The 25720-nt window shown below is 42.5% G+C and overlaps 1 protein-coding gene across 1 annotated transcript in view; it reads right to left on the reverse strand.

Moving 5' to 3' along the window:
- The window catches only part of LOC146610801 (voltage-gated potassium channel subunit beta-2-like), a 235400-nt gene that overhangs the window by 172090 nt on the left and 37590 nt on the right, over positions 1–25720 (reverse strand). The window contains exons 5-6 of the mRNA XM_085343878.1: positions 8510–8589; positions 8092–8136 (exon numbers count right to left, since the gene is read on the reverse strand). Of these exons, the coding sequence (XP_085200004.1) occupies positions 8092–8136; positions 8510–8589 (125 nt within the window). The remainder of the gene's footprint in view (positions 1–8091; positions 8137–8509; positions 8590–25720) is intronic.

Consider the following 25720-nt stretch of genomic DNA (forward strand, 5'->3'; position numbering starts at 1 on the left):
ACATGACAAAATAGTGAACTTAGAAAATATACACAAATTGTGAAATTGCACCTCTTTAAAATGCAGCTCAATTAAACCTAGCTCCAAGAATAATTTTCACCGACAGTTCTGAGATAAGCTGCATGTTATTCTTGGATGCGGTTGTAGGACTGGCTTTAAAATCGCATGACAAAAATATCATACATAAATAAATTATATTTTTTTAAAAATATCATAAAAAAAAAAAACTGCATCACCAACGTAGCCTGGAAAACATTTGCTAGTTAGATGAAGTCAGCTATCTCATCGTAGCATATTTATATGCATATTTATAATTATACGCTTCTTGGAGTGAGTGCATACACTCATGAAGTTTAGTAACTTCCGGTCACTGCAACAAGCCCAGGTACAGTTTACCGACGGATGGGTGCAGGACCTTGAAATGCACCGTGTAGAAAGTAAAGACCATCGTACGTATCATAAGTTTACCAGTCTCACAAATCGTCGTCATAAATACACATTCGTTAACCGTTTATTAATAGGACCTTTGAGCTCAATGGTAATTAATTAGCAGTGGAAATAATTTCTGGTAGCATCACAGAAATGTAGCAGTGACAATAATATTGTATGCTGTAATCGTACTGGACAATTAGTGATACAAAACAACCGTTTTATCCTGTGAACAAAAGTATATGTTTTTGTCAATGTACCATAATAACAGAAGCGAAACGCAATATTGTGTCAGGACAATTCACTGTTTATGCACAATAAACACAATAAATAAAGGAGCATAGCGCGACAATTTCTGTTCAGCGCCAGACTTGCTTGTAACCTATATCACCAATTATGTTAAGAAAAATGACGTATTAACTACAACAGCAGACTGACCTTTGTGGAAATGCTTGGAGCAGACTAACCTGTGAGCTGGAGTGTTCTGGGACGTTATATTTGGTCTTTGAATGGCTGCAATCCAGTCGCCTCTTTGTTACTTCAGAAACATGGCTTGAACAATTTCTCTTCAACGACGTAATCCGATAACAACCGATGTCTTTACCCGTCGGCTTCCCGTGGCTGTCATGCGACCGGCTATTGCAGTTAATAATACAACAGCTTCTTGACATTTTTGTGTTTCTTTTTATCGCTGTATAACTGATTTTAATTGAAAGCCTGCGTGCGCTAGTACCGCTTGCCACGAGTTCCCAGAATCCTTTGCGGTTCTACCCGTGAATGACGTCACATTTTCAATCTCTATATAATATGCATGTTAAATTTTATATTTGGGGTAAAATATAAAGTCTTTTCAAGTAAACCGGTTCAAGTCCAATTCAAGTCCCAAGTCATTGGTGTAAAAGTCCAAGTCAAGTCACAAGTCTTAGAACATTTTTTCAAGTCAAGTCTAAAGTCATAAAATTAATGACTCGAGTCTGACTCGAGTCCAAGTCATGTGACTCGAGTCCACACCTCTGCCGATTAGGCAACGAAGGCTGTCCCAATTCGTCGACTCCTTCAAATGCGGCTGACAAATGCGTCCTTCATTTCCCCGAATTTGAAGGATGGGTCAGGTGTGTCCTTCGTGACCCACCATATCCCAGAATTCATAGCGCGGCCCAGCCAATTTCAGTTTCCAACAATGGTGGCCGCTTCTAAGTTTTAAAATTACTCTTATCAATCTTTCTGGGTCACAAAATAAACTTTCAATATATTTTCAGGCGAGAAAATAGCTGTGTAAACTTCAAGTCTCTGCTTGGTTTATCAAGACATGGCATATTTGCAAAACTGCGCCAACATTTTCGGAGACATATGTTACCCACCCGCTCAATAGCTAGACAGGGGTTCAATGGTCACTCGAGCCGGCGAGAGCAGCGGACACCCGGCTTCATTGTTTTCAGACCCCGCTGCTACTACTCAGGTTAAGCATGATACATAAGTCACTCGGATAACTTAAAAATGTAATTGTTTGGCTTTTTTCGGGGTTTTATTCGTTCCGGAGCAAATCGGTTTGGCTGAGATCAAAGTTATTAGATTATTAGATTAAATAAAACTGTATTAATCCATCGGGTGGGTTCCTCCGGGATTTTCACACAGCTGAATAAACATCAAACAGAAAACTGTTTAAACAGAAGTGTGAGATGGTCGAGAATTTACGGCAGTGTCCTGTTGTATTTTAGATGGCAAGGAGCAGACGGCTGAGTTTATGAAACTCCACCGACACAGCAGTGATGCAAATCTGAAGGCTAGACCATCCAATCTCAAAGCCTCGCACTTCCGGCCTTCTCGGTCTTCGAAGGACCCAGCCCGTAGATCGTAGATCGCGAAGGCTGGGTCCTCCGAAGGATGCAGCCTACGTTTTGGGACACAGCTAAAAGCTCCTCGGTTCACAGTAGCATCATTCAGCTAACATGCTAACAGCACATTTGAGTTACTCACCCCCTCCCTTTCTGTGCTGAATCGTAGCTGTCACTACCCGATCCGTACCGGAAACCCGATCGGTACCCCGCATGCGCGAAAGGTTTCTACTTCCGGTCGTAGCGTTTTACGATAGTTATGGGTCAGAGTATCTGTTAAGATGAATAACAAGTATATCTTAAAATGTTTGCAATAATGAAGCATTTCAGTACAATGTAGACAAAAACGAAAAATAAAAAGAAAGTTACGGATCAGGACTCTCCGATCCTTACTGCGCATGTGTAAAGTCTGACCGTACAAATCGGGTCTACCCGATCTGTACCGCGCATGTGCAGATGTTTTCTTCTTCTTCTGTTCGTTTAATGGCAGTTTACTCCCCAGTGTACGAGGATACCGCCACCTGCTGACTGAGCGAATAAACCCTATTATAAACTGAATTATCGTCATTACAAACGTGTGTTAAATCTGATTTAGCGATAGTCGAGTGTGTTTATGCTTGTCTGTGAGGAGAGGATTGTTGGAATAGTGATGATGATGTGCGCTATCACTGTCAATTGTCAGTAAACACTTAATCTGGTTGATGAATCTACACGTGAGATATTACAAAGTCTGCATTATTAACTCTGTAATTAGGCGCCATTCTTCTTATTTTACGGCGCTGTTGCTCAATCGGGGGACGCTCTCTGTTGAGGAGAAAAGCATGAATTTCTTTGTGTACGGATTATCCATTGTTTAAATGTCCCGGGCAGTCGAAAAGGAGGCAGAGCTGTTGAGAAATGCTAGGAGCTAACTGGGCGCTAACCGTATCATTCAAATATATTGAATGTCGCAATGTTGGCAAAGAGAGGAAGTGACGTAAGATTTGCGCATGCGGGGTACTGATCGGGTTTCCGGTACGGATCGGGTAGTGACAGTAGCAACGAATCACTCAGGACTCACTCAGGACTCACTCATGCCCTCCCTCCTGGCTCACAGCTTCTTCTTCTTCTTGGTTGGCAACCAATGTTAAGGCGCATTACTGCCCCCTGGCTCAGTGGACATTTAAATATATATAAAAATATATATTTGATACATTTGAGGAAAATACAAATAAAATGAAATAAAAATAAATAAAATAAATGTGCACTTTAGAAATTTTTTTTGCTCTATAAAAATTGTTGTTTTTCTTTTTCAATCACTCATCTTAGCAGTAGGATATACATGAAAAGAGAAAAAAATTAAGTTTAAATGAAAATGTATTTTTTGCACTCTCTGGGCAACTGACTCAGTGATTCAAATGATTCAAAAAACACGATTCACTTTGGTGAGTGACTCATTGAAACTCAATTCAGTAAAAATAATCAAATTTACCATCACTATTCTAATGTGACAATGTTGTCTCTTGTTGTTGTCTCTGGCTCTCTTTCTCTCTCTTTCCCTCCGGCTCTGTTTCTGTGCTACTGCGAGTGCAACTACCGCCCCTCCCCCCTCTTCGCAAAGCACAAGGCTCGCGTGCGGAGTGAAGCGGAAAAAAAGTGCAAGAGAGAGGTTAAGAGAAAGAAAAAAAACAACACGGCTCCGTCGTTCACTTTAAAGAGCCGTGTCTAAGAGCCATTTTGTTCGCGACCGACACATCACTAGTCACTACCCTGCTTTTGCACACCACTTTCTTATATGCGTTTTTCTTGTTAACACACAGAGCACACATTGCACACGCAAAGTCAGCTGATCTCATCCGATGCAGATTTGCTCCTTGATCAAGTGACATTTGTCCGGATTTTTGGCACGAGTGGCATCGGATCAGCACCGCAGGTGGATCGCCCGATTTTCATACCCAGCCCAGCTGATATTAACCAGAGTAATTTACTAAAATTATATGCACTCCTGTTATTAAGTCCAGTTCAGTCTGCTAATGCTGATACGAACGTTAATAGGTGTGTTGCCTAAGCCTAATAATTCAAATAACAGGCTTGAAATTTACCCGTTATTGTTTTTTCTCTGTATTGTAAATTCTGTCTAAGAAGAAATCTGAGGCTGCTGTTGTGAGAATGAACTACCAAAGCTTTTTCTGAATAAATCAATAAAGATCCATTTATGGAAAGCTGTGATGAAGGCAGTTTTTTCTTTAATTATATCCAACAATATAACATATTTGACCACTTTTAATTGATTTTTCTAACTTTTTAATTATTAATTATTATCTAATTTCTAGTAAGTGGCCCAGCCCAGGCCCTCCTATATTTTTATGTATGTGGCCCTCAGTGAAAAAAGTTTGGACACCCCTGATCTAAAGACATGAACACATTCAGGAAATCCCTTAAAGCATCATTAACAAGTTTGTGGAATATATTGTGCGAGTGAGTGGCATAACTAGGTACTAGGTACTTGAAGTGACCAAGGGGTGTGTTTTCCATTGGTCAGCTCTGCTTCTTATGACAAATTGCTTCTAATGCCACCAGATGGATAGCTGGTGTAACCAATGTTGCTGTCCGCATATGGAGCTGCCATGGGGGAGGCCATGACTGTCTCATCTGTGGAGGAAAGAGAAGAAACCTTAGTATCAATAAACTCAATAAAAGTGTTAAGTGATGAGAATGTGTTGAGCTCCAACTAGTATGCTAAAGAGCTCAGAGTCTTGGCTTACTTGAAGTAGGAAATTATTGAGATGCCTTGGGGAATGGCCAAAAGTGTGACTGGTTCAAGGTAGGTTGTAGAAGCCAAAGAAGAGTGGGCAGACAGAAGAGTTTGACAGAGGTCCGAGGGAGCAAGAAGGCGTCGAGCAGGCAGGTGAGTATAAAAAGGATTCATGGGAGCCACCAGAAAGCGCGTAGGCAGGTGACCATGGAAATACTCACCTCTCTACTTGCCAAAAGAATAAGAAGTTAGCACATGAGGGAAGAGCACAAATAGCCGACCTGTTTATCACACTAAGCTGATAATCTGATCACATCTGAATGGCAACGCTGTTCCTTTTGAACTGTGGCTGATGGATCGCAGGTGGTCTGCTCAGAAACCAGAAAGACTCTACTCCACAGTGGCAGAGTATCTCTGCTGCACATCTCAACAGTAAAGGAAAAAACATTTACAGACCAGTGGCTGATTATGAGACATGGGTATGTACACATCCGAGTCATTTTCTTGAGGTTGTTCACTCAGAACAGAAGCAGATAGCCTGGAGGATCTTTAAGTGAGAGGTATACCATTTTAGAGTTAACATCAATTTGAAATTACTGAGAGAGATGTTACACTTTATTGAATGGAATTCCTGACTGGGTAAACATTTCTGTAAAGACAGAAATGGAGCCCATAGTGATTTGTTAAAGGATATAAAAGCCTTACATTCTTTACAATAATTTCACCCCACACCACACATGTTTTCAGTTTTAGTATTTTCATGTATTTAGTATTTGATTTTCTTTGGCCATTTTATTATATTTTATATTTATATATTTATGGGAAAAATATATTATGCAATGTACTAATGGTTTAATGGTTAATGGTTTAATTATTTATATAGCACATTTAATTACAACAGGAGCGTTGACCAAAGTGCTGTACAAGAATACAACATACATAATAAAAAAACTGTACAGCAATACAACATACCTAATAAAATAACAAATAACTCTCATGCTGTATTAAAAGCCAATAAATAAAAATGCGTTTTAAGATAAGATTTAAAAAGATTGACAGTGGGAGCCTGTCTGATGTATAGGGGTAAATTATTCCACAGCTTAGGCGCTACGACTGCAAATGCTCGATCACCTCTATGAACCAGCCTCAACCTTGATACAGCTAAAAGCAAAAGATCACTTGATCTAAGAGATCTAAAGGGGGTATAAGTCTGCAAGACGTCAGACAAATACACGGGAGGATGTCCATTCAGGGCTTTGTAGGTCAACAATAAATTTTTAAAGTTAATTCTGAAGCGGACAAGGAGCCAATGAAGAGAGGCGAGCACTGGGGAAATGTGTTCACATCCTTTAGTACGTGTCAGAAGACGAGCTGCAGCATTCTGGACCAACTGCAGCCTTGCCAGGCAGGTCTGACTACAGTATAAGGAGTTACAGTAGTCCAGCTGGGATATAATAAAAGCATGAATCGCCCGTTCTAAGTTTTTAAAAGATGAAAATGATCTCACCTTAGATAAAAGCCTCAGTTTGAAGAAGGACCGCTGTACGACTGAGCTAATTTTTTTTTCAAAGGTGAAATTGCTGTCAAATATAACCCCCAAATGTTTTGGCATGCGATTTGACAAAATTTGTGTGAGCTGTTACTCACATAACACTGAACTGTATTAGAAAGAAAATATGAACAGGGAACTGTTAACAAGTCCGAATCATAACGCGCAGTGTTGCCTGTAGTGTCTTTTGATTGATTGTCTGTTTTTTAACTCTGTGAAAAAGAAAAATAAAGTATTGAAATAGGAAATAACCTTTATTTGGCACAAGTGTACTGAGTGCCTTCAAGGACACACTCAGTACACTTAGTGCCTGGAAGAATGCCCAGGTTGCAAAAAAAAGGTAATATATGCTCGTTAAAGTACACACACTCATAACTGTTCTTGTGAGAAGCCCATAGAAGGAAAAATGGTACTGTGTGACAGTTTTAAGGCAAAGGAGGGTGGAAGTGATAAAATGTAATAAAAAGCTCACTGGTACCTTCCCCCTTTGAGCACTTGCATGAAACCTTGTATTTGGTGCTTTTGCTCCCTTGCAAGAATTTTTATTCAGTTTACTTCTGAGATATATCTACATATGTATTCATATGTATTATTCTTGAAGGTTTTTGAAATACTATTTATAATAAATGAACATTGTAAAATAAAATGTATATTGTAATCAATAATCGCATAACGTGCATTGGGAGGAGGCCCCGGGGCAGACCCAGGACACGCTGGAGAGATTATATCTCTCGGCCTGGGAACACCTTGGTGTTCCCCTGGATAAGCTGGAGGAGGTCCCAGGACACACTGGAAAGATTATATCTCTCGGCTGGCCTGGGAGCGCCTGGGTGTTCCCCCAGATAAGCTGGAGGAGGTGGCTGGGGAGAGGGAGGTCTGGGCCTCTCTGCTTAGGCTGCTGCCCCCGCGACCCAGCCTCGGATAAAGCGGATGAAGATGGATGGGTGCATTGATATTTTTACCACTAGCTTTTGGATTTTACTTTTTTTTTTTTTTTCCTGTTCACCCGTTTAATCAGTGACTGACAAGATAATAAATGGAAACAGGCAACTTTGTATTTTGCTGCCCTGATTCATGCTTATTACACAGAAATTTCCATACATGTTTCCTTTTAATAAGCCAGAACATTGAACACTATATTTAATCTATTATTATTTTTAAGAAAAGTTGAATGCTGGAAACCCAAGTTAGGATTATATAAAGAATTATCAAATGGTAAAACTATGATATTATGCTAAAACATCAGCCAAAATTAACTTACTATTGAATAATGAGATTATTACCAGCTCCCTATTACCAACTCCTTTTTCTGGTAACTGAGTAGTAGTAGTAACTTGGAAATTTCCAAATTATTACCTTATTATTGCCCCCTTGGTATTCCACTACTACCATATTATTACTGAGCTGTAATAGAGTGCTATCCAATCATCTGAAAACAAAAAAAAATCCCAAAAGATGGGTACACATTTCAAAATAATAATGTAAATCTACTTTTAATATCACAAATTGCAAGCAATCACAAACAAGGCCCAGAAGAACTCTACCTCCATCCTTTCTTTTTTAGGATACTTCCCAAGACAGCTTCAGCTCTTGGAAAAGAATTAATGAAAGAGAGAGAGAGAGATTTTTTAAAATGTGGCTATTAAAAAAAACTCAATTAAATTAATAAATGTTATACACCAAAAAGTTATTCTTTTGCCCTATGACATCCAGCTAGGCTCCAGTCCCCCTGTGACCTTGAATTAATCCTAACCCTTAAGGAAATGAATGAACTGATGGATCAGTAGTTCAAACCTACAGTTACTGTCTTGCAAAGTTAGTTGTTCTGTCTCATATCTCTAAAATAACTAGGCAGCATCCAATGCAATACAACTACTTGGATGCATGTATGTAACTTTGCATAAACAAAACATTTGTCCAGTCACTTTTTATTCAAACAAATTGAAATATAGTAATACTTACTTTCCAGAGTTATAGACTTCAGCTGTGTCAAACAAGTTGATTCCATTCTCGTATGCTATTGTCATGAGTTCTTCTGCCACCTTCAGAAGAAAAACATAATAACTATAAAGATAAGCAGCTGCTGCACAATTATATTTAGGAACATTTTTACCTTAGTCAACGTTTGATAAATATTAGCTTACACTACATAATCCCTTGCTTAAAAATGATGACTTACATTATTTGAAAGAAAAAATAATAATAAACGAAAATGTATTAGATTACTACCACCATATTTTGCAAGTTTGCAACTGTAGCAAACCTATTAGTGCCTTTTTCAGAAGATTGAAGAACAATCTGAAAACAGATTGTAAAGTTAACTCATTTAAAAATCAGTTCAGCTTTGGTGTGTCTATTGTAATTTCTGTACTATTTATCAGCCTTATTGTGAGGTATTAGTATCTCTCTTGGTTCCTAGTACACCCTCTCTATGAAAAACAAAAGAACCTCAAGTACCTCCTAAAACAGTTTTTCGGATGCTTCAGAAAAAGCTTCTCTCTGTGCTATGTTTACTAGGCTCCTGCTAACCACAAGTTTATCCTCCAAAGAATTATTCCTCAGCCAACTCCTACTTTGGATTCGGGAGACAGACACTGAATTGGGTGACCCTGAATCCTCCCTTAGTTATGCTGCAGTAGGCCTAGGCTGCTGCGGGGTTACCAGGATGGACTGAGCATTTCTTCGTTATTTACCAACTGTTAATTTGAATTTAATCATTAGCTATTATTAATCTGTGTCTCTCTTCCACAGTGTATCTTTTCTCTTGTCTCCTCAGATTGTTAGGATTTTTCTCTGTATTATTTCAAATCAAATCAAATCAAATCACTTTTATTGTCACATCACATGTGCAGGTACATTGGTACAGTACATGTGAGTAAAATTCTTGTGTGCGAGCTTCACAAGCAACAGAGTTGTGCAAAATACAATAACGTAAACAAGCAAAATACAAGAATGGCTAAATCTGAAACTAATAAATATATGTACAATATATAATAGTATATGCATTTCTGGATGTGTATACTAAATTTTTTTCTACGTGTGTGTGTGTGTGTATACACATATTTTACAAATTAAATAGAGTAAACAATAAAATAAAATATATAAAAATATTAGGGGTGCAACGATACACAAAATTCACGGTTCGGTTCGGTTCGATACTTTGGTGTCACGGTTCGATATTTTTTCGATACAAAAAAAATGTTCATGCCTTTTTAATTTGTCATTTATTAAAATTATAAATATATATTTTAACTCAAAAGTACAGTTTTTAAATTTAACGCTAACCCTTGTGCGTGTTTTTTATTTTGACAGCGAATGCGCACCTGCGGACCACTTATGTGCAGCCCTGGTTATTTAGCTCGTCATATTGCAGCCACAGAAATTATTTTGTCCATGAAACCATAAAGCTGCACTTTCTTTTTGCCTTATAGTCTGATTTGTCATAACTTCTCCGTTTTGTGGTAAGCTTTTCTTTGGCTGTCACTTCTTCACCCTGATTTGGCTCAGCAGAACTAAAATATATATCCTGCTGCTTTTACACACGCACTCACATAAGCTCAGCGATTCTCTGCGCGATCAACCTCTCACATGTTTAAGCTGCGGGAGATTTCACTTGTCATGTTTGCATAGTAAGCTAAAGATTAATAAGACGATGTCAGAGGAATTGGTGCACAAATTATCATCACTCACAGATCAGTGCTGTCGCTCTCTATACACAGTTCGCGGGATTGCAAAGTGAAAGCAAAAAACAAGCGCAAATTCAAACGCGATTTCAATATGTCACATATTGACAGTGGCTCACCGATGCCAATGACATAATAACCCAGCTACATTTCCGAAAGAATGCAAAAGCATTGACATATATTTTTCCTTCCTACAATAGCCCGACGGGCAGGGCAGAGATAGATTTTGGTAGCCCGACTGGAAAAATCGCTAGCCCCGGGACGTCGGGCTAGCGATATTGCGAGCCCTGTATCTGATTGAGGAATCACTCATCTTTGGAAAAGAGAGTTTATTACAGAGAAATGTCTCTTTCCAAAATAAAAGTTATACTATCCACTTCTTCTGGGCTATATTCTCAGCAGCATAAGGAGAATCATGTGCTAACGGCTGTCTAAATGACTCGGCTAAAGTTAGTAGCATGCTTGCTTTTTTTTGTCTGCTTCCACTTGTCTTTGCACTAGGATGATGTCGGCGTAAATATGCAGTCATATTCGTTGTGTTCCCACTAGTGCTTTCAGGTTAATCTCGTTGAAATGACCTTAACGCCACAACACGGCAAATCTCCGTTAACGAGCTACCGCCGATCGCCCCGTGCATGGGGCTAGACGGCCAACACGTTAACGAGCTAACTGCGCTAACACACTAGTTCCCACCCATGTAATTGAGCATTGCATGGCACATCCAACATACTGTTTTACTTTAGTCCATGACTCGCTTACCTTCAGGGTCATACGTCACATGAAAACCAAAATAATTCCAAACGCCAGATCTGAATGAGAGTGGGGGAGGTGCCCTGCGCTCTTCCTTCTGACTATGCTGTCTGTGTTGAGCACTCAGTGAATCTGCGTTCGACTACTCCGCCTAGGCTGCACTGTCGAGCCTAGGCGGAGTAGTCGAACGCAGATTCACTGAGCGCTCAACACAGACAGCATCGTCAGAAGGAAAGTTGATAAAATAAATTACAAATTTTGTATTGTTCGATACATATGCATACCGAACCGAAAGCACTGTATCGAACGGTTCAATATCGATACGAATATCGTTGCACCCCTAAAAAATATACAGAGTTGAGACATGTGCAAAACAGTGGCATTACTGTACAGTATGGAGTGCATAATGTTGAAGTTCTAGTAGTGAAGGTGAGGTGTCTATGACGTGTTCAGCAGTCTGATGGCCTGGTGGAAGAAGCTGTCTCTCAGTCTGCTGGTTCGGGACCGGATGCTGCAGAACCTCCTTCCTGAGGGAAGTAGTCTGAACAGTTTATGGCTGGGGTGACTGGAGTCCTTGATGATCCTCCCCACTTTCCTCAGGCAGCGCTTCCTGTACGATCAGCGGGGCCTATCGCGCGGTGCCGCGCGCTTCACTCGGACTTTCTGATCACGTCATGATCCACCTAATCCCCGCGTACAGACAGAGGCTGAAGCTCTCCAAACCTGTCGTGAGGACCAAAAAACTGTGGAGCAACGAGGCTGTGGAGGAGCTTCGCACGTGTTTGGAGACCACAGACTGGGACACAATGAAGGCTGCTTCTAACAGCTTGGACGAGTTTACGGACACTGTCACCTCCTATATCCACTTCTGTGAGGACAGCATTGTGCCATCACGCACCAGGGTGAGTTATAACAATGACAAACCCTGGTTTACCCCTAAACTCAAAAAGCTGTGGCTGGAAAAGAGTAAGGCGTTCAGAAGCGGAGACAGGGACTGCTACAGAGAGGCCAAGTACAGGTTCACTAAGGAAGTGGACATTGCCAAACATCAGCACTCTGAGAAGATGCAGCAGCAGATCTCAGAGAATGACTCGGCCTCTGTGTGGAAAGGTTTTAGGAATATTACAAACTACAAGCCTAAAACCCCCCACTCCACTGATGACTTGCTCTTAGCCAACACCCTTAACGACTTCTACTGTCGTTTTGACGAGCCATCAGGCAGCCTTCACACCTCCAACGACCCCAACAATAGAGGCACTTTGGACACTCATTCCCCCACCTCTCCCCCCTCCATAGAGCCATCACCACCTTCAAACTGTTCACCTGCAACACCCGCCCCCTCACCCCACACAAAAGAGGATTTCACACCACCTCCTCCGACCACAACTCTTCATATTCATGAAGCAGATGTGAGGAAGCAGTTTAGGAGTCTGAATGCTCGGAAAGCTCCCGGCCCAGACGGTGTGTCTCCTGCCACCCTCAGACACTGTGCAAACGAGCTGGCCCCAGTGTTTTCTGGCATCTTCAACTCCTCACTGCAGGCATGTCATGTGCCTGCCTGCTTCAAGTCCTCTACCATAATCCCTGTCCCCAAGAAACCTAGGATCACTGGACTAAATGACTACAGACCCGTGGCTCTGACATCTGTGGTCATGAAGTCATTTGAGCGCCTAGTTCTCTCCCATCTCAAGACCCTCACGGCCCCCCTCCTGGACCCCCTGCAGTTTGCATATAGAGCCAACAGGTCTGTAGACGACGCCATCAACATGGCCCTACACTTCATCCTGCAGCATCTGGACTCCCCAGGAACCTACGCCAGGATCCTGTTTGTGGACTTCAGCTCTGCCTTCAACACCATCCTTCCAGACCATCTCCGAGGCAAGCTTTCCCAGATGAATGTGCCTGATCCCATCTGCCGGTGGATCACTGACTTCCTGACGGACAGGAAGCAGCACGTGAGGCTGGGGAAGAATGTCTCGGACTCCCGGACCATCAGCACCGGCTCCCCTCAGGGCTGTGTTCTTTCTCCTCTGCTCTTCTCCCTGTACACCAACTGCTGCACCTCCACCCACCAGTCTGTCAAGCTAATCAAGTTCGCAGATGACACCACCGTCATTGGGCTCATCTCTGACGGGGATGAGTCTGCCTACAGGAGGGAGGTTGAACGTCTGGTGTCTTGGTGCAGCCACAACAACCTGGTGCTGAATGCCCAGAAGACAGTGGAGATTATTGTGGACTTCAGGAAGCACACAGCCCCACTCCCCCCCATCATCCTGACTGACACCCCCATCACCTCTGTGGACTCATTCCGCTTCCTGGGTACCACCATCACCCAGGACCTGAAGTGGGAGCCCACCATCACCTCCGTCATCAAGAAAGCCCAGCAGAGGATGTACTTCCTGAGGCAGCTGAAGAAATTCAACCTGCCAACACGGACGATGATGCAATTCTACACTGCAATCATCGAGTCCATCCTCACCTCCTCCATCACCGTGTGGTACGCTGGAGCCACTATCAGGGACAAACAGAGACTGCAGCGTGTTGTGCGCTCTGCTGAGAAGGTGATTGGCTGCAGACTCCCATCTCTGCAGGACCTGTACACCTCCAGGACACTGCGGCATGCAGCCCGGATCTCAGCTGACCCTTCTCACCCTGGACACAGTCTGTTTGACCTGCTCCCCTCAGGCAGGAGGCTCCGGTCCATTCGCACCAGAACCTCTCGCCACAAGAACAGTTTCTTCCCCTCTGCTGTTGGACACATGAACAATAACCACATGACTGTCCCCGCCACTAACACATGACCCTACGCTGTGTCACTGCATCATTTCATGTCTGGCACTGATCACCACCTGCACTCATGTATATATCTTTCTACGTAGCACTCATAATTCTTATTCTCATGTATATATGTTTGGCACTGATCACCACCTGCACTCATGTATATATCTTTCTACGTAGCACTCATAATTCTTATTCTCATGTATATATCTCATGTATATCTCATGCACATATCTTTCTTTCTACATAGCACTTTAATTCTTATTGTCTGCACTGAAGCACCGCAGCAATTTCCTAATGTTGTAAACCTCAACATCTGGCAATAAACCCATTCTGATTCTGATTCTGATTCTGTAGATGTCTTGGAGGGAGGGAAGCTCACCTCCAATTATCCGTTCAGAGCACCGCACTACTCGCTGGAGAGCTTTGCAGTTGTAGGCGGTGCTGTTGCCATACCAGGTGGTGATGCATCCAGTGAGGATGCTCTCAATGGCACAGTGATAGAAGGTCCTGAGGATGCGGGGATTCATGCCAAATCTTTTCAGTCTCCTGAGAAAGAAGAGGCGCTGTTGCGCCTTCTTCACTGTTTTGTTTATGTGTACTGTCAGTGCGCCCCAGGGTGGCTGTGGCTACAATGTAGCTTGCCATCACCAGTGTGTGAATGTGTGTGTGAATGGGTGGATGACTGGATATGTAAAGCGCTTTGGGGTCCTTAGGGACTAGTAAAGCGCTATATAAATACAGGCCATTTACTGACCACGTAAGATCCTCAGCCAGATGTACCCCAAGGAACCGGAAGCTGCTCACTCTCTCCACAGCAGCGCTGTTGATGGTGATGGGGGTGTGTACTTCTCTGCACCTCCGGAAGTCCACTATCAACTCCTTTGTCTTTGCGACGTTGAGTGTGAGATGGTTGTCTTGACACCAGTGGGTCAGGGCGCTGACCTCCTCCCTGTAGGCCGTCTCATCACCGTTGGTGATAAGACCCACCACTGTAGTGTCGTCCGCAAACTTCACAATATTTTAGGGTCTTGCAGTGACTGCTGTTCTGATTTGGCACTGTATAAATTAGGTTTATGCATAGGTTCAATAAGGACACCTATGCATTCATCTGCCTGCTTTCCTGGGTTTTTGATGCTAATTTATTCTTTGCTTCACCATCACTTTCCTGAGTATTAATTTTTCTATGTCAATAAATCATGTTCAGTTCTTCCAAATATTATCTCCAAATTTAATCACTGAACTGAATCTCCAGTGGCGCTACTTTCTTACTTTCTCCAGTACACTTACTTTTGCTTGTGACACTTGTAAACATTATTCCCCTGTGTATGTCACGAAAGAGGGCATGGGCAGGATTTTTGGTTGAGGTGCCATGTTTCTGGGCCAAACAAAGCGCTAGTGAAAGAGGAGCCAAAGGACATGGATAACACCAGCTATGGTTCGTACTTGCTGTGCGGTCGGTTGTAATGTTAGACCGCACAACACCGGCAAGGGAATAAGCTTGAAAAAGGTTTATCTTTTCATTCTTTCCCCACCTGGAAGCAATATGAGGCCGCTCATGTATCGGATGTTACCAAAAGAAGGCGTCTAGTCTGGATAGCAGCTGTGAGACGAGCTGATATCCAGTTCTCTTCCATCTCCAAATATCTGTTGGTGTGCTCCAGAAATTTTCATTCCGGTAAGCTCTACATATGTTCATATCACTCTTTATCCGGTCTTTAAGTCTGACGTCACTAGTCGTGTTTGGGCTCAAATTCCGCTGCAGGTCCAAAAATCTAACGATCACTGTGGCATCACTGAGAGTTGAAAAACGATCTAAAGTCTTTCATTTGTAATAAAATGATCAGCGTTCTGCTCTACCAGGTGTAACAATTGAGTTTATCATCCAGGCATCCATGAAAACTAAACAGAATTCATGACATTTAACGGAGTTAGAAATTAGCAGGAAGTTTTGGAAACAAATTCAAACGTACACCTCTGCTCTCACTTCCAACATAAATGAAGACAGAAAACTAAACAGCAGTGACGTTTGTAGGGTTACTGAAGTTTGGCTAGCTGGTATATAATGATGTGCTACGTGACCGCTAGCAACACAGCTGTGTGAGCATAATATAAACATGCTAACTTTTTTCCACTTGATGAAAGTTAAAGTGAGGATTCTCGGTGGTCAGGAACAAATGTAATCTTATGGCAGAATGCTGTAAACCAGCGGTCCCCAACCTTTTTTGCGCCACGGACCGGTTTATGCTCAACAATATTTTCACGGACCGGCCTTTAAGGTGTCGCGGATAAATACAACAAAATAAAACTAGTACCGGTACCGAAAAAAAGAAAATTTATTCATAACACATGTGAAAAGACCAAGGAAAACAGAGTAAACGATAAAAACGATAACAAAATAATGCTGAAAACCAATAAAAACCCTGAAAACTATACATTTCACACCTGAGCCTCAACTCTCGCGGCCCGGTACCAAATGATTCACGGACCGGTACTGGTCCGAGGCCCAGGGGTTGGGGACCGCTGCTGTAAACCGACCAAACTTCAGCCAGGAGAACAACTGAGATAATTCATCCACAAGGATGAATAGGTTAGTCAATCATATACTGCTGCATGGGCTGGGCTGTAGCTACATCGTAAGGTTTTCAAAACTGAGCTTTAAAATGATAAGATAAGATAAGATAAGATAGAACTTTATTAATCCCTCGGGTGGGTTCCTCTGGGAAATTCGACTTCCAAAAAAAGCACAGCAACGACCGAAGTTACAGTTACAGAACTGTTATATATATATATATACACACACACACACACACACACACACACACACACATATATAAATAATGATTAGCGGTAATAAAAGCCAAGGGAGGCCAACAGTGATCACTGACTGTTTTTAGGAGCTTTTTTAGATTAAATAGAATAAAATACAAAACATTAAACATGTTAACAACACAAAAGCCATATTAAATGCAGACTACTTTAGGCCCAGAAGCAGGATTCCTCACGCCACCACTTAAAGACCGGATAGCCTATTAGTTTTATTTTCGATGCACTCTGAGGTCATAGCAAATTAGAACAAACATCCTAATGAGTAATTTTGCAGAACTATGTTCTATTTATAGAGTTGCTAATTATTTGGCATTATTGCAAGAAAACCAGCCTATGAAATGGATAAAACACATCGTGACTGGGTTCCAGCACTACACAAGGGGCACTCCGAAATCCCTGCTTCAAACATACCACCATGCCAATCAGATTACTTATTTCATGTGAGGGTGAAGAGGTGACCCTTCTGGATAAGATGGTGAAGGTTTGCTGGGTTTTGGTGAACAGTGTGGTAGTAAAACAAGGGAAAAATTAAACTTGCTCTTGTTAAATATTCTTAAGTCTTGTGCTGTATAAATAGTGGTAATTTTTCAAAAGATACAGTAAATTAATTAGTGTTAGTAGTGGGTGATATCATGTATATGCTGTCATGATTTTGTGTAAACATTTTGTCATTTGTAAACTATAAATGACATGGATTCTACATTGTAACTGATGTGATGTTCTATAAAGTGGTTTTAATAAAAATAAAAAAGGCAAAAATTAGTTTGTTTTTTTATTCAACTTTTGAACAGTGGTACTCAGTCAGTACATATTCAGTAAAGGCAAATTATTTACATGGCAGTGCACTTCAGCCATAAATCTAGACCCCTAGATAAAACATTATGGGTCATTCCCACAACCCACAGCTTTACTGTGTTCCAGCAAAGTATCCAATAGCAATGACAACTCCTCCACAGTAGCAGGTGGGATTTTTCTTTTTTGAGGACGGCTCCTTTTACCTTTCAATATGGATGATCTGTTTATGTTTTGATCGAGAGCCGTTTTTTGGGCAGCAGAAGAGAAGAAGTCTATCTTATGGCCAACCTCTGGCTGTATCTTGTAGTGATGTGTTGGTCGCGAACGAAACGGCTCTTAGAGCCGGGTCTTTGACGTGAACGACGCGAGCCGGCTCCTAATCGCCAGCCGTGTTTTTTCTTTTTTTTCCTTCTCTCACCCTCTCTCCCGCACTTTTTTCTGTTTCACTCCGCATGCGAGCCTTGTGCATTGTGCTGGGAAGAGAGAGGAGTGGCGGTAGTTACACTCGCAGTAGCACAGGAACAGAGCAGGAGGGAGAGAGAGAAAGAGAGCCAGGGACAACAATGTCGTAATCATCCACAACTATTTTCAGTTGCAGATGATAAAGGATTTAGAAAGTTTATTCATGCATATGGCAGAGAATGTGCATCTTCTTTTTGTTTTCATATTTTAATTTATATTTAATTGTGTTGTGGTTTTTTAACTCCGCCATTGCCTGGTCCCAAGTCCAGGATGAGAAAGGAGGAGGGTTGGGCGTGGGGCTAGTAACCCCACATTTTAAAAATAAGCCATGCTACAGAAACTGCAACAACAACAAATACATCCCAACAACTGCCTGGACGGGAAGACTCCTCTTCAGTGGGGCTCATGACGCATGCCGGTGAAAGCCTTCGGGAAGCCAGCTCGCCGACAAGTCTTCTTACGGCCAAGACCAGGATAGGGACCTGGAACATCAGAACCCTGTATGAAAGTGGCAAGTCAGCACAGGTGGCCAGTGAGATGAGAAGATACAGCATCAAGGTTCTCGGACTATGTGAGACCCCATGCTACAGAAACTGCAACAACAACAAATACATCCCAACAACTGCCTGGACGGGAAGACTCCTCTTCAGTGGGGCTCATGACGCATGCCGGTGAAAGCCTTCGGGAAGCCAGCTCGCCGACAAGTCTTCTTACGGCCAAGACCAGGATAGGGACCTGGAACATCAGAACCCTGTATGAAAGTGGCAAGTCAGCACAGGTGGCCAGTGAGATGAGAAGATACAGCATCAAGGTTCTCGGACTATGTGAGACCCGATGGAATGGAAGCGGCCAGACCAGACTGTCTTCAGGGGAAACCATAATCTACTCCGGGCACGAGAACGCAGACCACAATCACACCCAAGGAGTTGTGCTACTGTTGGCACCAGAGGCTACGAGGGTGCTGATGGCATGGGAACCCATCTCACCAAGACTTATGATAGCCAGGTTCAACTCCAAGGGCAGGAAGGATCATCATCATTCAATGCTATTCACCCACTAACGCAGCACAAGCAGAAGAAAAAGAAGATTTTTACAGTTCCTTGCAATCCCTTTTTGACCGGACTCCACGAAGAGACATAAAGATTGTCATGGGCGAATTGAATGCGAAGGTGGGAGGCGACAACATAGACAGAGAACTCATCATGGGCAGACAAGGCATAGGCACCTGCAACGAGAACGGAGAGCTGTTAACAGACTTCTGTTGCTTCAATGACCTAGTCATAGGTGGCACCATCTACCCACACAGGAAGATCCATAAGACCACTTGGACTTCACCAGATGGGAATACTGACAACCAGATCGACCACTACACCATCGACGGCAAGTGGAGACAAAGTATGCTGGACGTCAGAGTAAGGCGTGGCGCAGATGCAGCCTCACACCATCAGCTGCTAGTGGCAACACTGAAGACCAAGCTGAGATCCATCTGTGACTCTTCTGGAAGACCACACCATAAGTTCAACATACAGTTTTTGAAAGACGTCAAGAAAGCAAAAGAGTTCAACTGGGAAGTCAGGAACAGTTTCGAGGCGTTGGGGGACAAAGAGACAATAGAGAACCACACCTGATTGTCATGGACTGGATCATGAGAAGAACCCACAGAGGGCAGCAACACCGGTATCCAGTGGACCCTCACCAAACAGCTGGAGGACCTGGATTTTGCAGACAACATCAATCTTCTGTCCCATAAGCAGCAACATGCACAGTACAAGCTTACCCGGCTCGCTGAAGAGGCAGAAAAGATCTTCAGGATCAATGTCAGAAAAACGATGGTGATGCGGTTGAACAACCGACAAGAATATCCACTGCAACTACAGGGAGAAGGCTTGGTGGAAACCAACCGCTTTGTCTACCTAGGAAGCATAGTCAACAGCGACGCAGATGAAGACGTTAGGAGCTGGAACAACAAAGCAAGGCTTGCATTCAACACCCTGCGACCCATCCGGAACTCCAAAGCCTTATCTCAGCACAGCAAGATCTGCATCTTCAACAGCAATGTGAAAGCAGTCCTTCTGTTTGGGTCCGAGACGTGGCGGGTGACCAAGACCCCTACCAGCATTTTCATCAACAAGTGCTTGCGACTCATCCTCAACATCAGATGGCCTGAGAACACAAAACACAGGTCTGTGTTTGAGAAGATCTCAAACCGTAGAAATTTAACCAGAGTGAGAAAACACATATACATAGCCACAATTTGATTCCAGCCAGTTGATATTTCACATTTGCACTGCAAATCTTGACCTAAATTACAAGTCAGTTTTTCTGACAGTTACTTTAACTTTAAATAAGAAAACACCCGATGCCACTACGGACACAAGTCGTAACTATGGCTAAATGCAAAGGTTTTGACCCAGCAACTTGCTGAAGCTGACTAGGTGGTAATATGAGCGTTTTATATTAAGTGCTGCTAGTTTTGTCCAAGCATACACCTGACTGTAGCCAAAGTAAGATATTTAAGATATTTTTCATACTTTCCTCAGCCTTTCTGACTTGCAGTCATGCACTTTTTGTACATATACTCTGCTCAGAACAAGTACAGGAATAATTAGAAAACATTTCAGATTTCAATGAGAAAACAATCATGCTGAATATCCCAGCTGTCTATTTTCGTTTCAAATTATGAAAATGATTCATTAAACGTTTGTCGTTGTTACAGTAAAATATATAAGTTTTTTCTACTTTGGATTTTTAAGCAAGCACTTGATGACAATGAGAAGGAAAAACTCCCTTTTAACAGAAAGGAGCAAGTCTCTGGTAAGGGCAGGCATTTGACTCAACCAGCTGGGGGTAACGAAGAGTGATAGAATAAAAGAATAAGCACCACAGTCATATTAACTGTCAGAATTCTTGGATGAGGATGAGGAGTAGTGATAATCTTGTACTCGAAATTAATAATCAACCATAGAACCAGACAGAGTTTTAGCTCATTTCAAAGCCTGACTCTTAGCCTTGTCCACCTTAATTGGAAAACTAAAAAAAACAATTTTATTTGTCATTATTGTCTCACAATCTCTGATAGAAATATTGTTTTGGTTTTGTTAGCTTTTATTTTAAAGTCCACTAACCAGTCTCGCTTTTGAGCTCAACTTCCTGAAGGCCAGATTCATGGAGTGTTTGCATGTCCATAGGCTAATTATGTTCATCTGAAGGGAATTCCCTAATTGTCCACCTTCAGTGGGGTAAACCATTGAGGGTTTGAGAGCTGAGGGTGGGAGAGGACTGAATGTTTACTTTGATTTTATTTAGTTTGTTTGTATATTATTTAATTGCCATTAGTTTTGTAGTCAGATTTATGTGTAGTGTATTAAAATGACAGCAGTATTTCACTGTATATGCTTATTTGTAGGTGGAGTGTTGAGGCGGATCTCTTAATTTTGTTGGTGGCATGGTCTGTGTCTATTTAAGGAAGATTTAAGCTTGATAAGGGGATTTGACAAGGTTGACATAAGCTGTGGCTAACGTTAAGATGTACCACTGGTGAGATTGTTGAACCTTTTTCTACTTAAAAGAATTATATTCAGAGCCCTGAAAAACTGCTGAAGTCTGTTGATGCCTTTTTTCCATCATCTGTTCCCTTTCATGACCACCAGTATTCCATCCTGTCTGAGGGTTTATTAACAACGGACCTCTACAACATCTAACAATTCATCATTGATTGAAGAAAATAAGAAAAACGCTTGGTTTATTTACAGCACTGTAGCCAAGCTGTCAAAGAGTCAGAGCCTGGTTAGCCAAGCATTCTTTTAAACTTTTCTAGTAATGACTTCATGATTTTTTTAAATGAAATTTTAACCAGAAGAAAAAAGAAAATTATTCATAACTAACAAAAGTTGATTCTGTTCATCTGGACGTAGCGTTCTCAGTGGGAGAAACATTTTGTCACTCATCCAAGTGACTTCTTCAGTCTCAGCTGACTGCAGGTTTCCCCAGTCTTACAAAGAGTACATTTGCATAATGACTGAAACCAGCCCACTGAAGGAACAATGGGCTGGGAGGTCACCTTCATCAAAATTATGCAAATTCTCATGACCATTGATCAACAACCACTGATCAAGGCCCACTGATCAATGGCTATGAGTACCACTCACAGAGAGTTGGGGAATGGTTGCAATCACAGCATTGTAAAATGGGGAAGGATTTACCCTTAGTCCTCCTCGATTCAGAGATGGTCGTTCCCTTTTCATGTAAATGGCCTCCTTGACTCCGCGTTCAAACCAGCGTTCCTCCCTGTCCAGGATGTGTATGTCCTCATCAGAGTGTCCACTGGCCTGTATATGTAAATTCACTATCTTGGCCCATGTCCTCATTTTAGGTTTGACAGCGTTTTAGTAGGTAAAGGAGAATGCTTGGAAATGAATTGAGCTTCGATAGGGGGAAGGCCTCGAAGGGGACTGGCAACAGCTACCAGGCCTTGCAGATCCCCATGTAATAAATAGGAGTGAAGAACTTAAAGAATTGAGAACAAGGAGGGAAGGAGGGTGGGGCACATAAACAAGAATGAGCAGCTTGCAGAACTGGGGGAACCTACATAGATAACAACAGGAAGGAGCGTGTTTGGAGGCGTAGTCCCGCTCCTGAAATTCCAATATGTAATCTCCAATTCACTAGCTGGGCCCACGTCCTCATTTTAGGTTTGACAGCGTTTTAGTAGGTAAAGGTGAATGCCTGGACATGAATTGAGCTGCGGTTTGGGGAAGGCCTCGAAGGGGACTGGCGACGGTTCCCGGGCATGGCAGATCCCCTAAGAAGGCATCCCCTAAAAGCAGTAATAACAGTGCAATACGAAGATCGAAGATGTCAGCGGAATAATTTGATTTTTGATTCGACATATTTATACAGCACCAAGCCACAGTGACAGACGCCTCGAGACCCTACAATGATGTCTTGAGGAAACAATCATATGACCCCCTATGAGTAAGCACTTTGGAGACAGTGGGAAGGAAAACCTCCCTTTTAACAGGAAGAAGCCTACAGCAGAACCAGGCTCAGGGAGGGGCAGCCATCTGCCACGACCAGCGGATTTCTGAATGAACAGAAGTGACAGCAGCAGCTTGGGAAGAGTTGATGAATTGAAAGACTGATTAGAGGAAAATAATCTCTATAATAATAACCCCCAAAAATTGTTCAAGAGCATAGTGTGAGCCCACTGGACTTTGTGGGAGATGATAAGCCGTTTAGACGCGTTTCGACTTAGAGAGCCGTCTTGAATGATTGTGTCGAGGGTGGATGCCTGATGATGCTAGTGAAAGCACATGAGAAGTGAAGGGACGCAATGAAGAATTATGCACATGGCGAAGTTTGGATGCCTTAAAAGGAGCGATAGAGGACAGAACCTGGCATCCCGGTGCCACGAAGGTTCGCCAGTGCTTTGCGAAGTCAGGCAAGATGGCAGCGAAACTGGCATCTCGGTGCTGGAGCAGTTTGCTGCTACATCTTGTGGAAGACTGGACGAAACAGAGAAATTGGCATTCTGGAGAGAGGATTTTTTTTTTGCTCAAGTGATTGATGGCAGAAGCTGCCAATCCAGTACCAGAAGGGTAAGCTGCTTAGGGAATGGAACCTGGCATCTCGGGGCAAAGAGCTTTTTCTGCATTGCAAATGGGGAATAGAGACATGGAACCTGCCATTTTGGGGCCGAAAGGAACGTCTGCTGCTTAGCATGTGAGGGGTAGATGCAGAGAAGCTGGCATCCCAGCGGTAGAAGGATTCACTGCTGCGTTGCTGTGATAAATGCAGAGAAACTGGCAACTCTATATTAGAAAGTGTGCTGCTGTATTTGCGAATGAGGGATAAAGAAGAACCAGGCATCTCGGTGCCAAGCTTGATGTTGCATTCGTAAAGGAGGGACAGAGGAAGAGAAGCTGGCATCCCGGTGCCAGAGGGCTTTACTACTGCTTTGCAATAATGGATGCAGAGAAACTGGCAACGTGGTGGAAGAAGTTTGCTGCTGCGATTAAGAATGATGGATATAGAAAGAACCACGTAGAAGAATTCTCTGCTGCTTTAGCCATGATGAATGGACAGGAACTGGCAACTCAGGGGTAAGAAGCTTGTCGCTATGATTTGCACATGGCAGATATGGCAAGAACCTGACACCATGGTGCTAGAAGGGTTTGCTGCTGCTTGCAATTATAGATGCAGAGAAACTGGCAGTTCAGTAGTAGGGAAGCTAGATGCTGCATGCAAATGAGGGATGAAGGAAAACCTGGCAACCTGGTGCTTTTTTGCTTATTTATTTTGTGGAGCAGGGAAATTATTTTACTGCTATTGTTAAATAATCATCATCATTACCATTGTATTAATAATATAATTTACAGTATTGATATTGCATTCGGAGGTTTAAACAGTGTGTGTCTTTCAGAAAGACTAAGTTGCAGGAGTTGACAGGAAGTTGCAGAGAGTTTGCAGAAGTGAAAGCAGAGTTTAAGTTATTCTGAGGAGCAGGTTAGACGAGGCTATTTGAATTATTAGGTTATTCAAATTGTCTGTTATACTTTTATATTCTTTTATTAAGCTCTTAGTAGAGGTTCTTGATTAAAACATTTATTCAACATAGTACATGTAGTTTCAGTTAGGTTATTACACATAAGGATGAGCCTCTGGTCTGGTAAAAGGTCAGAAGTGCAACGGGTGAGATGAGAGAGCATTTGAGGACGACACACACACACACACACTCAGTTAGAGAGAATCATTTATAGGTGGAAGTTTAATCATGTTTTGCTTGGGGTTGCAAAAAGAGCAGTTTGTCGCAGAACTGCTGCTGAGGTGTCAAGACGACAAGAGAGCATCCGGCAGTGACAGGAAGTACCGGCCATGAAGATAGAAGACAATGTTCTTTTAAACTGTGTTAAAAGTCATTGTGGTTTTGATTTGACGTATGTATATATTCTGTCTGTGACGTATGAAGGGGCGTCATTAATTCAAACCCTGATGCTATAAAAATCTGTGTATGCTTTGATTAAGTCGAAGATTAATTCCTGTCTGCGTACAGAGTCATCTTCCCACGCGTGTATTCATTAAAATCAATTGTTTGACCAAGATCTTCTGGACCTGGTTGTTTGTACTCTCCTTCCTCAATTATGTGAACCTTACAATTTATTTTGTCTATGCAGAGAACTGCCAACCTGATGGTAGAAAAGCTGCTGCTGCTTTTGCGAATGAGGGATAAAGGAACCTGGCAACTCAGGTTTGCTGCAGAGTTTAGCCGAGGAGGCGTGAGAGGCTGGAAACCTGGCAACTCGGTGCCAAGGTTTTCGGCAGAATTTTGTGAAGGAGGGATAGGTGGCTGAGAACCTGACGACCTGGTGCCAACGTTTGCTGTGGAGTTTAGCAGAGGAGGGATGAGTAGCCGAGAACCTGGCAACTCGGTGCCGATGTTTGCTGCGGCGCTTAGCAGATGAGAGATTTGCAATCTAGCAACTCTGTGCCCCCTTTTCCCCCCTTACTGGAAGTCCCAGGCTTCTACCTTTAAAACCCGCCACCAGCCATATTAAGTTGAAATGTTAAATGTTTGTCATTTTTATGTTTATCATTTGTACATAGTTTTAAAGTATTCTTTTAGTCCTCCCCTCCCCAGATCCTTAAGATTCTGGGAGGGGGGGTGGTAGTGTTTTTTTTATCACAGGAACACCCTTGTTTGATGTTGGCAAACTTCCTCCCCTTTGTATGGCTTCACTGTGTTATCTAGGGTGAACCATCTAGGGTGTGGGGGAGACTACCCTCTTTATGACCAAGGATGTTCCTGCTGTGCGTCATATGTTATATGACCCTTTGATCAGCAGGGTCACACACACACACACACACACACACACACACA

The sequence above is a fragment of the Diplotaxodon limnothrissa genome, linkage group LG20, assembly GCF_057381915.1.
Source record: "Diplotaxodon limnothrissa isolate DT_005_m linkage group LG20, D_limnothrissa_male_GT1.1, whole genome shotgun sequence".
Classification (NCBI taxonomy): Eukaryota; Metazoa; Chordata; class Actinopteri; order Cichliformes; family Cichlidae; genus Diplotaxodon; species Diplotaxodon limnothrissa.